Here is a 13,641-nt window from a genome sequence, read left to right as displayed (position 1 = left end):
AGCTTTAGAAGTGCTCATAAACAGACAATATCATAGGAATATGAATGATCATAAGACACTAGTTAATAGTTAATAAATAAAATAAAGTGTTACTGTATTTTTTTTATCTTACTGATGTCAAACTTCACATCACTCCAATTTTGAGGACCCTTCACTGGCTGGCTATTCAATTCAGAATCGATTTTAAAATCCTGCTATTTGTTTATAAATCTTCACATGATTTATCTGAATTACTGAAACCTCATACTCCTTCCAGAAGTTTGAGATCCAGCAACCAGAAGCTTCTTTACAGAGGAGACAGAGCCTTTTCTGTGGCCTCGGTTGGGGAACAATTTGCCTCCAGAATTTCGGTTAGGCCCTTCCCTGACCCGTTACGTCTCTTCTCAAAACGCACCTGTTTTCCATGGCCTATAATACAACTTTCTCAACAGTTCTTTTTGTTGTGTTTTATGTTTTGTGTTTAAATGTCTCTACCTTGCTCTCTTTGGTTTCTTCTTTATTCATCTAGTTTGCTTAGCTAGTTTAAGCAGTTTATCGTTTTGTACTTTATTTTTATCTGATCCTGTGTACAGCACTTTGGTTAGTCGTGTGGCTGTTTTATACGTGCTTTATTAATTAACGGAACTTGAACTTGAACGGCAGTTTCCACTACAGTTTGAACACTGATAATAATCACAAATGCTCATCATTTTAGAAAGATTTCTGAAAGGTCATGTGGACAGTACAGATGTTGTTGAGTAGCATGAGTTTGATGTTTGTAATTGTTTGTTTCTCAGATATCATGAGTTGCCCGTCCTCCGGTCAGCAGGGCTTTTACCCTCAGATCCCTCAGCAAACGGCCGGTACTGTATGGCCTGGTCAACCCGGTCAACCCTGCCAACCCTGCTGGTCCTGCCAACCCAGTCAGCCAACCTGGCCGGTCCAACCCACCCAACCAGGCTGGCCAAACCCTTCAACAATGCAACCAATGCAACCAATGCAACCAATGCAACCAATGCAACCAATGCAACCCAACCCATCAATGCAACCAATGCAACCAATGCAACCCAACCCATCAATGCAACCAATGCAACCAATGCAACCCAGCCCATCAATGCAACCAATGCAACCATTGCAACCAATGCAGCCAATGCAACCCAGCCCATCAATGCAACCAATGCAACCCAGCCCATCAATGCAACCAATGCAACCCAGCCCATCAATGCAACCAATGCAACCAATGCAACCAATACAACCGGCGCAACCCAACCCACTTGCTCAGGTACCCACCCCAACGGGTTACCCACCATCTCCAGTCCCGCCAGCGTGGCACGGTAATCCTGGTCAGCCCGGTTGGCCCGGTCAGGGACCCGCAGGAGGAACCCCACAGCAATGGCCACCGGCACCAGTGACCGCTCCTGTAGTAAGAGACTAAACCAGCGCTAAATCAACGTCTGTGTCAGGTCATGATGGGTCACGGAACAACAAAAACCCTGATCATAATCTAATCACAAATTACTCCAAATAAATAGGCTTATCTGTAGGTCAAATATTCCATATTCTTGTGTAAACGACGCGCCATCCTAAATAAACCCGCGATACTTTGAACTCTCGAATATTCTGCTCTAATCTGACCTCTGAGCTGTACGGTGTCCAGAATAATAATCCTCCACGGTGTGTTAATAGGCCAGAGGAGAACTGAGTCTGGTTTCTCTAAGGTTTATTTTTCTCCATCATGCCCTGATGGAGTTTCGGTTCCTTTGGTCGCCTTTGGCTTGGCTTGCTCAGTTGGGGACACTAACATTATGATCAGAGTTATTCAACTAAATATACAAATAACATTAATGAATGAGGTCTTATTTAATTCTATAAACTATAACACTGATCTGCCAACATTGTCTCTCTATGATAAATTAAAATAAGCTGATAACATCACTGTTTACTCCAGAACGACTGTACAGCCAAATCTAATTCTGCTGCAGTATTGTCCTGTTTAACACTGAAGCTGCTCTGACACAATCGGCGCTGGAGAAGAGCGATAGAAATAAAGATGACTGATGTGTTCAGTCCAACTAGCACTAATTAATCTGTCACTATTCTGTCACAGAATATATTCAAGCTAGACAAATGAAACTTGGACAGGTTGTGACAACTATTAACCATCTAACTAATGGGACAGTACTGTAACGTGCTCCCAAAAAATCCAGTTTTATTCAGGTTTATACCTGCAGGATTGTGTTAATCATCTATAAATATCATCGTGATGTTCCTGAGCAGATTATGAGCCTATCAATGCTTTATTTAAAGGTCTGCTGACCAAACGTTTCAAATAAAAGTATGAGGACATTTTGTTAAATCAACCTTTGAAAATAAAAACCTGAAGAAGGTCAACTGTACGAAATGTTAGGAAAATCAATGTCTAATTAATATCAATGTTTTCTATGCTTTCAGGTGGTTCCTTTCAACATGAACTTCCCCCGTGGCGTCTATGACAAGCTAATGCTAACTATCAGAGGACAGATTAAACCAGATGCTAAAATGTAAGTGTGGACTTAAGAGATTGTTCCCATTATGTAACCAATGTTATCATGTAGTTTCAGAACGTAAAGAAATACAGTGCCTTAAACATCAGAATCATTTGTAGGTGCATCAGATAAAAGTCCCATATTAACTTTAAAACAATTATAAATCCCACACACTGCTCAGATTTGCATCATCACAAAATTGTATTTGCAAAAATAAACTGACAGAAAATAAAATCTGAGAAAGGACGATTGAACGAAACAGCTAAAAATCTGAGAAAGGACGATTGAACGAAACAGCTAAAAATCTGAGAAAGGACGATTGAACGAAACAGCTAAAAATCTGAGAAAGGACGATTGAACGAAACAGCTAAAAATCTGAGAAAGGACGATTGAACAAAACAGCTAAAAATCTGAGGAAGGTCGATTGAACGAAACAGCTAAAAATCTGAGAAAGGACGATTGAACGAAACAGCTAAAAATCTGAGAAAGGACGATTGAACGAAACAGCTAAAAATCTGAGAAAGGTCGATTGAACGAAACAGCTAAAAATCTGAGAAAAGACGACTGAACGAAACAGCTAAAAATCTGAGAAAGGTCGATTGAACGAAACAGCTAAAAATCTGAGAAAGGACGATTGAACGAAACAGCTAAAAATCTGAGAAAGGTCGATTGAACGAAACAGCTAAAAATCTGAGAAAGGACGACTGAACGAAACAGCTAAAAATCTGACGGTCGATTGAACGAAACAGCTAAAAATCTGAGAAAGGACGATTGAACGAAACAGCTAAAAATCTGAGAAAGGACGATTGAACGAAACAGCTAAAAATCTGAGGAAGGTCGATTGAACGAAACAGCTAAAAATCTGAGAAAGGACGATTGAACGAAACAGCTAAAAATCTGAGGAAGGTCGATTGAACGAAACAGCTAAAAATCTGAGAAAGGACGATTGAACGAAACAGCTAAAAATCTGAGGAAGGTCGATTGAACGAAACAGCTAAAAATCTGAGAAAGGACGATTGAACGAAACAGCTAAAAATCTGAGAAAGGACGATTGAACGAAACAGCTAAAAATCTGAGAAAGGTCGATTGAACGAAACAGCTAAAAATCTGAGAAAGGACGATTGAACGAAACAGCTAAAAATCTGAGAAAGGACGATTGAACGAAACAGCTAAAAATCTGAGAAAGGACGATTGAACGAAACAGCTAAAAATCTGAGAAAGGACGATTGAACGAAACAGCTAAAAATCTGAGAAAGGACGACTGAACGAAACAGCTAAAAATCTGACGGTCGATTGAACGAAACAGCTAAAAATCTGAGAAAGGACGATTGAACGAAACAGCTAAAAATCTGACGGTCGATTGAACGAAACAGCTAAAAATCTGAGAAAGGACGATTGAACGAAACAGCTAAAAATCTGAGAAAGGACGATTGAACGAAACAGCTAAAAATCTGAGAAAGGACGATTGAACGAAACAGCTAATAATCTGAGAAAGGACGATTGAACGAAACAGCTAAAAATCTGAGAAAGGTCAATTGAACGAAACAGCTAAAAATCTGAGAAAGGACGATTGAACGAAACAGCTAAAAATCTGAGAAAGGACGATTGAACGAAACAGCTAAAAATCTGAGAAAGGACGATTGAACGAAACAGCTAAAAATCTGAGAAAGGACGATTGAACGAAACAGCTAAAAATCTGAGAAAGGACGACTGAACGAAACAGCTAAAAATCTGACGGTCGATTGAACGAAACAGCTAAAAATCTGAGAAAGGACGATTGAACGAAACAGCTAAAAATCTGAGAAAGGACGATTGAACGAAACAGCTAAAAATCTGAGAAAGGTCGATTGAACGAAACAGCTAAAAATCTGACGGTCGATTGAACGAAACAGCTAAAAATCTGACGGTCGATTGAACGAAACAGCTAAAAATCTGAGAAAGGTCGATTGAACGAAACAGCTAAAAATCTGACGGTCGATTGAACGAAACAGCTAAAAATCTGAGAAAGGACGATTGAACGAAACAGCTAAAAATCTGAGAAAGGTCGATTGAACGAAACAGCTAAAAATCTGAGAAAGGACGATTGAACGAAACAGCTAAAAATCTGAGAAAGGTCGATTGAACGAAACAGCTAAAAATCTGAGAAAGGACGATTGAACGAAACAGCTAAAAATCTGAGAAAGGACGATTGAACGAAACAGCTAAAAATCTGAGAAAGGACGATTGAACGAAACAGCTAAAAATCTGAGAAAGGTCGATTGAACGAAACAGCTAAAAATCTGAGAAAGGACGATTGAACGAAACAGCTAAAAATCTGAGAAAGGACGATTGAACGAAACAGCTAAAAATCTGAGAAAGGACGATTGAACGAAACAGCTAATAATCTGAGAAAGGACGATTGAACGAAACAGCTAAAAATCTGAGAAAGGACGATTGAACGAAACAGCTAAAAATCTGACGGTCGATTGAACGAAACAGCTAAAAATCAGAGAAAGGTCGATTGAACGAAACAGCTAAAAATCTGAGAAAGGACGATTGAACGAAACAGCTAAAAATCTGAGAAAGGACGATTGAACGAAACAGCTAATAATCTGAGAAAGGACGATTGAACGAAACAGCTAAAAATCTGAGAAAGGACGATTGAACGAAACAGCTAAAAATCTGAGAAAGGACGATTGAACGAAACAGCTAAAAATCTGAGAAAGGACGATTGAACGAAACAGCTAAAAATCTGAGAAAGGACGATTGAACGAAACAGCTAAAAATCTGACGGTCGATTGAACGAAACAGCTAAAAATCAGAGAAAGGTCGATTGAACGAAACAGCTAAAAATCTGAGAAAGGTCGATTGAACGAAACAGCTAAAAATCTGAGAAAGGACGATTGAACGAAACAGCTAAAAATCTGAGAAAGGACGATTGAACGAAACAGCTAAAAATCTGAGAAAGGACGATTGAACGAAACAGCTAAAAATCTGAGAAAGGACGATTGAACGAAACAGCTAAAAATCTGAGAAAGGACGATTGAACGAAACAGCTAAAAATCTGAGAAAGGACGATTGAACGAAACAGCTAAAAATCAGAGAAAGGACGACTGAACGAAACAGCTAAAAATCTGAGAAAGGACGATTGAACGAAACAGCTAAAAATCTGAGAAAGGACGATTGAACGAAACAGCTAAAAATCTGAGAAAGGACGATTGAACGAAACAGCTAAAAATCTGAGAAAGGTCGATTGAACGAAACAGCTAAAAATCTGAGAAAGGACGATTGAACGAAACAGCTAAAAATCTGAGAAAGGACGATTGAACGAAACAGCTAAAAATCTGAGAAAGGACGATTGAACGAAACAGCTAAAAATCTGAGAAAGGACGATTGAACGAAACAGCTAAAAATCTGAGAAAGGACGATTGAACGAAACAGCTAAAAATCTGAGAAAGGACGACTGAACGAAACAGCTAAAAATCTGACGGTCGATTGAACGAAACAGCTAAAAATCTGAGAAAGGACGATTGAACGAAACAGCTAAAAATCTGACGGTCGATTGAACGAAACAGCTAAAAATCTGAGAAAGGACGATTGAACGAAACAGCTAAAAATCTGAGAAAGGACGATTGAACGAAACAGCTAAAAATCTGAGAAAGGACGATTGAACGAAACAGCTAAAAATCTGAGAAAGGACGATTGAACGAAACAGCTAAAAATCTGAGAAAGGACGATTGAACGAAACAGCTAAAAATCTGACGGTCGATTGAACGAAACAGCTAAAAATCTGAGAAAGGACGATTGAACGAAACAGCTAAAAATCTGAGAAAGGTCGATTGAACGAAACAGCTAAAAATCTGAGAAAGGACGATTAAACGAAACAGCTAAAAATCTGAGAAAGGACGATTGAACGAAACAGTTAAAAATCTGAGAAAGGTCGATTGAACGAAACAGCTAAAAATCAGAGAAAGGTCGATTGAACGAAACAGCTAAAAATCTGAGAAAGGACGATTGAACGAAACAGCTAAAAATCTGAGAAAGGACGATTGAACGAAACAGCTAAAAATCTGAGAAAGGACGATTGAACGAAACAGCTAATAATCTGAGAAAGGACGATTGAACGAAACAGCTAAAAATCTGAGAAAGGACGATTGAACGAAACAGCTAAAAATCTGAGAAAGGACGATTGAACGAAACAGCTAAAAATCTGAGAAAGGACGATTGAACGAAACAGCTAAAAATCTGAGAGAGGACGATTGAACGAAACAGCTAATAATCTGAGAAAGGACGATTGAACGAAACAGCTAAAAATCTGAGAAAGGACGATTGAACGAAACAGCTAAAAATCTGAGAAAGGACGATTAAACGAAACAGCTAATAATCTGAGAAAGGACGATTGAACGAAACAGCTAATAATCTGAGAAAGGACGATTAAACGAAACAGCTAAAAATCTGAGAAAGGACGATTGAACGAAACAGCTAAAAATCTGAGAAAGGACGATTGAACGAAACAGCTAATAATCTGAGAAAGGTCGATTGAACGAAACAGCTAAAAATCTGACGGTCGATTGAACGAAACAGCTAAAAATCTGAGAAAGGTCGATTGAACGAAACAGCTAAAAATCTGAGAAAGGACGATTGAACAAAACAGCTAAAAATCTGAGAAAGGACGATTGAACGAAACAGCTAAAAATCTAAAAAAGGACGATTGAACGAAACAGCTAAAAATCTGAGAAAGGACGATTGAACGAAACAGCTAAAAATCTGACGGTCGATTGAACGAAACAGCTAAAAATCTGAGAAAGGTCGATTGAACGAAACAGCTAAAAATCTGACGGTCGATTGAACGAAACAGCTAAAAATCTGAGAAAGGTCGATTGAACGAAACAGCTAAAAATCTGAGAAAGGACGATTGAACGAAACAGCTAAAAATCTGAGAAAGGACGATTGAACGAAACAGCTAAAAATCTAAAAAAGGACGATTGAACGAAACAGCTAAAAATCTGAGAAAGGTCGATTAAACGAAACAGCTAAAAATCTGAGAAAGGTCGATTGAACGAAACAGCTAATAATCTGAGAAAGGACGATTGAACGAAACAGCTAAAAATCTGAGAAAGGACGATTGAACGAAACAGCTAAAAATCTGAGAAAGGACGATTAAACGAAACAGCTAATAATCTGAGAAAGGACGATTGAACGAAACAGCTAATAATCTGAGAAAGGACGATTAAACGAAACAGCTAAAAATCTGAGAAAGGACGATTGAACGAAACAGCTAAAAATCTGAGAAAGGACGATTGAACGAAACAGCTAATAATCTGAGAAAGGTCGATTGAACGAAACAGCTAAAAATCTGACGGTCGATTGAACGAAACAGCTAAAAATCTGAGAAAGGTCGATTGAACGAAACAGCTAAAAATCTGAGAAAGGACGATTGAACAAAACAGCTAAAAATCTGAGAAAGGACGATTGAACGAAACAGCTAAAAATCTAAAAAAGGACGATTGAACGAAACAGCTAAAAATCTGAGAAAGGACGATTGAACGAAACAGCTAAAAATCTGACGGTCGATTGAACGAAACAGCTAAAAATCTGAGAAAGGTCGATTGAACGAAACAGCTAAAAATCTGACGGTCGATTGAACGAAACAGCTAAAAATCTGAGAAAGGTCGATTGAACGAAACAGCTAAAAATCTGAGAAAGGACGATTGAACGAAACAGCTAAAAATCTGAGAAAGGACGATTGAACGAAACAGCTAAAAATCTAAAAAAGGACGATTGAACGAAACAGCTAAAAATCTGAGAAAGGTCGATTAAACGAAACAGCTAAAAATCTGAGAAAGGTCGATTGAACGAAACAGCTAAAAATCTGAGAAAGGACGATTGAACAAAACAGCTAAAAATCTGAGAAAGGACGATTGAACAAAACAGCTAAAAATCTGAGAAAGGTCGATTGAACGAAACAGCTAAAAATCTGAGAAAGGTCGATTAAACGAAACAGCTAAAAATCTGAGAAAGGACGACTGAACGAAACAGCTAAAAATCTGAGAAAGGTCGATTGAACGAAACAGCTAAAAATCTGAGAAAGGACGATTAAACGAAACATGAGCACAGTTTGATATTTTGACAAATGGGTTTTTAAGGAATTGTTGGTTGTCGATACGAAAGATGTTGCTTTCTTCCGTCCTAAGGTTCACGATCAACTTCCTGCGCGGTAACGACATCGCCCTTCACATCAACCCGCGGTTCAGCGAAGGAGGGAAAGCGGTTCTGGTGCGCAACCATAAACTGGGCGAGCACTGGGGCAAAGAGGAGCGCGACCTGCTGGCACCCTTCCCCTTCATGCCGGGACATCACTTTGAGGTAAACGATACGCTGGGCTTCGAGCTCCGAGACCCGCTGCCTAAAAGCAAACTGTTGAAACGCTTCCCGTTTATTGGTGGGATAAAGGCAGCAGGAGCGTCCCAAAAGTGAGCTGGTTCTGTAGGAGTGTGTGCGAGTAACCTTCACGTGTCTCTGTAGATGAAGATCCTCTGCACCTTCACCGAGTTCAAGGTGGCCGTCAACAACACGCCCAGCTTTGACTTTAAGCACCGAATCAGGGAGGTCAACCAGATCGACCGCATCAACATCCTGCATGACATCATCCTCACGTCCGTCACCGTGGATACACTGAACTGACCACAGCAGCGTCCAGTAAAACACAAACCAGAGTGAACAGGAGATAATGAGTATTTTCATTAACTAATTGTAACTAATATTAACTAATATATTGGTCATTGTTATATCATTTTAGTCAATGCATTACCAAGTTTTCTTGACCAAAACTATGGAATATTAATGAAGTGTTATGTGATTTCTGTTATTGCTGTAAAACTTCCTGCTTCATTTGCAATCAATTACTTGTTTCTTATTTGGTTCTGATCAGAAATTAATTCAAATTAAATAAAATAAAAAATTGTTTGGAGTTAATACAAATGCCCAAGATATGAGTGCAAACATGAGTTAGTGATTTCATTGAACTGCAGCTCTATATAGTGTCTTATTATTGTGCTTATCATTAAATATTAGACATTTCTCAGGCAGATGTGGATCTTTTGGATGACTTTAAGGAGGTCTGCTCTGGGTAACTAATACAACTGAGCTAAAATACATCAGCTAACAGACATTAACTAAGAGTAATAAATGCTGTGGAAGTGTTGATCATTGTCAGTTCATGTTAACGAAACCTTAATCAATAGCTGTCATTCTTTATCTGTACAGTACGAGACCCTGGAAATCTGTAATGGTGCAAGAGTCAAATGTGTTAATGTGCAAACTCACGATGTGTCGATCTCAGACGATATGCAAAGCTTACTAGGAGACACTAATGAGTGTGAATTAAAGTTAATATAACGGAATAAACATCAACTTTAAATACATATTTCAGTTTATTGTGTGAGAAATCTACAGAGTGGGCACGGGCTCAAAATGGGCATCTTATCTGGGGCAAACCCAGCTGGGCTCCTCATGAGGGACCTCGATGGTTCACTAACGGGAAATGAGAAGGGTTGCAAAAAAGCAAAGGGTTGAAAATGGGCTGCTCATTGGTCTAACTCATCCACAGTCAAGACAAGGGCAAACAGTCAATTCCAAAGGGTGATTACATGGGTAGATAGCACACAAATATCACCTTTGAAATAAATTTGTATTGTTATTTTGACACTTAAACACAACGTGACTTCAATCTAATCAGTCTTAAAATTGCAGCACAATTGCAATTTTACCAAATATTCTGCCATGTAGTGTTAACAGGCATCAAGAGCAGAGAAAAAGGCAAAAAAGTGTATTTTGTGATCAGAACAGCGCCATACAGGGACCATTTACACATTGAGTGATATATTTCCATTCTTAAATGTTTAATTTGCCATAGATTTAATAAATGTTTATGTTGTCACAGAACAACTAGTTTCCACTGAGCAATGAGATCTGAGGAGCTGTATCCATCTGCTCACTCAGCTGTCTGTGCTTTTTCCCTTTTTTTATTTAGTGCTAATTCAAATAACAAATGCACAAAAGATACCGAATACAGGAACTCTTTAGAGCAGTGGTCTTCAAACCTGTCCTGGAGGAACCCCAGCCCTGCACAGTTTGTGTGTTTGCCTCCGAAAAACCGGCTGTTTGAACCGGCTCATTCGGTTCTTTTTGAGTCCTGGGTAATCCTCGGAAAACTTCGACAGATGTTTGAACCGGCTCATTTGGTTCTTTTTGAGTCCTCGGTAAACCTCGGAAAACTTCGACAGATGTTTGAACTGGCTCATTCGGTTCTTTTTGAGTCCTCGGTAAACCTCTGAAAACTTCAACAGATGTTTGAACCGGCTCATTCGGTTCTTTTTGAGTCCTGGGTAATCCTCTGAAAACTTCGACAGATGTTTGAACCGGCTCATTCGGTTCTTTTTGAGTCCTGGGTAATCCTCGGAAAACTTCGACAGATGTTTGAACCGGCTCATTCGGTTCTTTTTGAGTCCTGGGTAAACCTCGGAAAACTTCGACAGATGTTTGAACCGGCTCATTCGGTTCTTTTTGAGTCCTCGGTAATCCTCTGAAAACTTCGACAGATGTTTGAACCGGCTCATTCGGTTCTTTTTGAGTCCTGGGTAATCCTCGGAAAACTTCGACAGATGTTTGAACCGGCTCATTCGGTTCTTTTTGAGTCCTGGGTAAACCTCGGAAAACTTCGACAGATGTTTGAACCGGCTCATTCGGTTCTTTTTGAGTCCTCGGTAATCCTCTGAAAACTTCGACAGATGTTTGATCCGGCTCATTCGGTTCTTTTTGAGTCCTGGGTAATCCTCTGAAAACTTCGACAGATGTTTGAACCGGCTCATTCGGTTCTTTTTGAGTCCTGGGTAATCCTCGGAAAACTTCGACAGATGTTTGAACCGGCTCATTCGGTTCTTTTTGAGTCCTCGGTAAACCTCGGAAAACTTCGACAGATGTTTGAACCGGCTCATTCGGTTCTTTTTGAGTCCTCGGTAATCCTCGGAAAACTTCGACAGATGTTTGAACCGGCTCATTCGGTTCTTTTTGAGTCCTGGGTAATCCTCGGAAAACTTCGACAGATGTTTGAACCGGCTCATTCGGTTCTTTTTGAGTCCTGGGTAATCCTCGGAAAACTTCGACAGATGTTTGAACCGGCTCATTCGGTTCTTTTTGAGTCCTGGGTAATCCTCGGAAAACTTCGACAGATGTTTGAACCGGCTCATTCGGTTCTTTTTCAGTTGTACGTGCTACTTAAGCTTTTGCGTCTTGCGTCATCAACCCGGAACCAAAGTTCGATTCAGTTCGATTAGAGAACCGGCTCGACCGGTTACTTGCTGAGAACCGACTCTAAAGAATGATTTGTTCAAGAACCTAACATCACTATTTCACTCTTAATTCTTCACCTTAATTCTTAATTATTGTGCAGTTATTGTGTGTTGTTTCTTCGCCATCTGTTTTTGTCTGACCCTTCTCAGTATTTCATCTAGATCAAGTTGATTTGGGGTACCAAAAGGCTCTAACTATGAAAAGGGAATAAAAAAGTGGCACAATGGTTGATTAATTTGTTTGGGTTTTTTCAAAGGGCCGTTGTGAGAGCACTGACTGACAGAGGAGTGTCGAGTTTTTCTTTTTCTTTCTTTTTTAGACTGTACTTTTTGATACTTTTGTATTATAAAGTTGTATATGTAGTTAGTCTTTTTCAAATTATTCCAAATAAACGTTGCATAATAAACTAAAGCATGAACTACTGGTTTCTGTTCATTGAACACCTTCAACATATTTTGTGTAGTTAGTGGATTACATGTAATGTGTGTATTTAGGGGTTTACTATAAGATAACCCAAAAAGACAATATGGTAACCCATATATATACCTGTTGTGGCCCATAAGGGCCCTACATAACACCCATCTGGGTCCCGTCATCAACCCATATGGGCAGACCCATGTAGGCCCCAAATGGGTGCTACCTGGGTTACCCATGTGGGCCCGGTATGAGCCTATCAAGGGACCCATCATTAAACCATCTGGGCTAACCCATGTGGGGCCTCCATGGAAACTGAGGACAAAATTAGCTGGGTCCCAGGTGGGCCCCAGATACCAGCCCATGTGCAACCCCGTTTGGCCCAACATGGGCGTGTTGGCTGGGTGAAGGGGCTTATATATGAAGGCTCAGAAAGGCATCATATTCCTATAGGTAGATGATGTGAGCTTGACTAATGTGGCCTGCCAGAACTAATGGGAAATGGGGACAGGAATTTACATTGGCAATGAATGGAACTAAGAAAGTGGGATTTCAAATCTCTTCCGATTAAGGGACGCCCACATTAAGTACATGATTACAAAATTACATCCTAGAATCTACTTTCTTTGTGTTACTAAAAAAAAGCGGGTCTCCCTTGTGATGTTTTATCACAAATGAGAATGCTAGCCCAGTATGGGGAGATTACCTAAATGTCTCTCTGAGTTAGAGAGGGTTCAAAAACATTGCAGCCGGATAAAAGGTATTCTGACATCAACACTCCCATTGCAGAGTGAGAGATGAGGCAAAGCCACCTTACATACTTTTACTAAATTAATTAAGGACAATCCTACACCTAGTTATCTATTACGGTAACGCAGGACATTTGCAGTGCAAACGAGTAAAACAAAAAGACATTAACTTTCTTTCATCCCACATGCTCTTAAATTGCTTCACAAATAACTTTTAGGTGTCTGATTGTATTTAGTCTATTTCTGCTATATGTTTTGAGTATTTGGGCTATATTACCTCACAGAATTTAATTATAATATTATATCAGAATTATTTGATTTTACTTGCTTTTTAGATTGTTTTAAACCAGGTATATAATGCTAGTTAATACTTCAGCATGTCTACAAGCAAAGCGGAGAGAACCAAACATCTACCCAAAGTACTTTGGGCATGCTCCAGTAGCAAACCTGAACATTAACCTTTTTACTTGTCTTCAATATGACGAATCTGACCAACTGGGATCAAAAAATATCACATGCATAATTTTGAGAACCAATGAGAATCTTCTGGTAGCATAAGCTCCCATTTGGGCAAGTCTGGAGAATCATGACTGTTAATGAAGGGGGAGGGATTATCGTTAATTAGCCAAAATCTGTAGAATACA

General features: G+C 39.4%; 1 protein-coding gene across 1 annotated transcript in view; it reads left to right on the top strand.

Annotated features, from left to right (window-relative positions):
* LOC137041063 (galectin-3) overlaps positions 1-9,887 on the top strand; it is a 10,633-nt gene extending 746 nt beyond the window's left edge. The window contains exons 2-5 of the mRNA XM_067416988.1: positions 777-1,402; positions 2,431-2,519; positions 8,678-8,849; positions 9,009-9,887. Of these exons, the coding sequence (XP_067273089.1) occupies positions 782-1,402; positions 2,431-2,519; positions 8,678-8,849; positions 9,009-9,167 (1,041 nt within the window). The 5' untranslated portion in view covers positions 777-781 and the 3' untranslated portion in view covers positions 9,168-9,887. The remainder of the gene's footprint in view (positions 1-776; positions 1,403-2,430; positions 2,520-8,677; positions 8,850-9,008) is intronic.
* The last annotated feature ends 3,754 nt before the right edge of the window (positions 9,888-13,641 follow it).

This window comes from Pseudorasbora parva, chromosome 15 (assembly GCF_024679245.1).
Source record: "Pseudorasbora parva isolate DD20220531a chromosome 15, ASM2467924v1, whole genome shotgun sequence".
Taxonomy (NCBI): Eukaryota; Metazoa; Chordata; class Actinopteri; order Cypriniformes; family Gobionidae; genus Pseudorasbora; species Pseudorasbora parva.
This window is presented reverse-complemented; position numbering and strand designations above follow the sequence as displayed.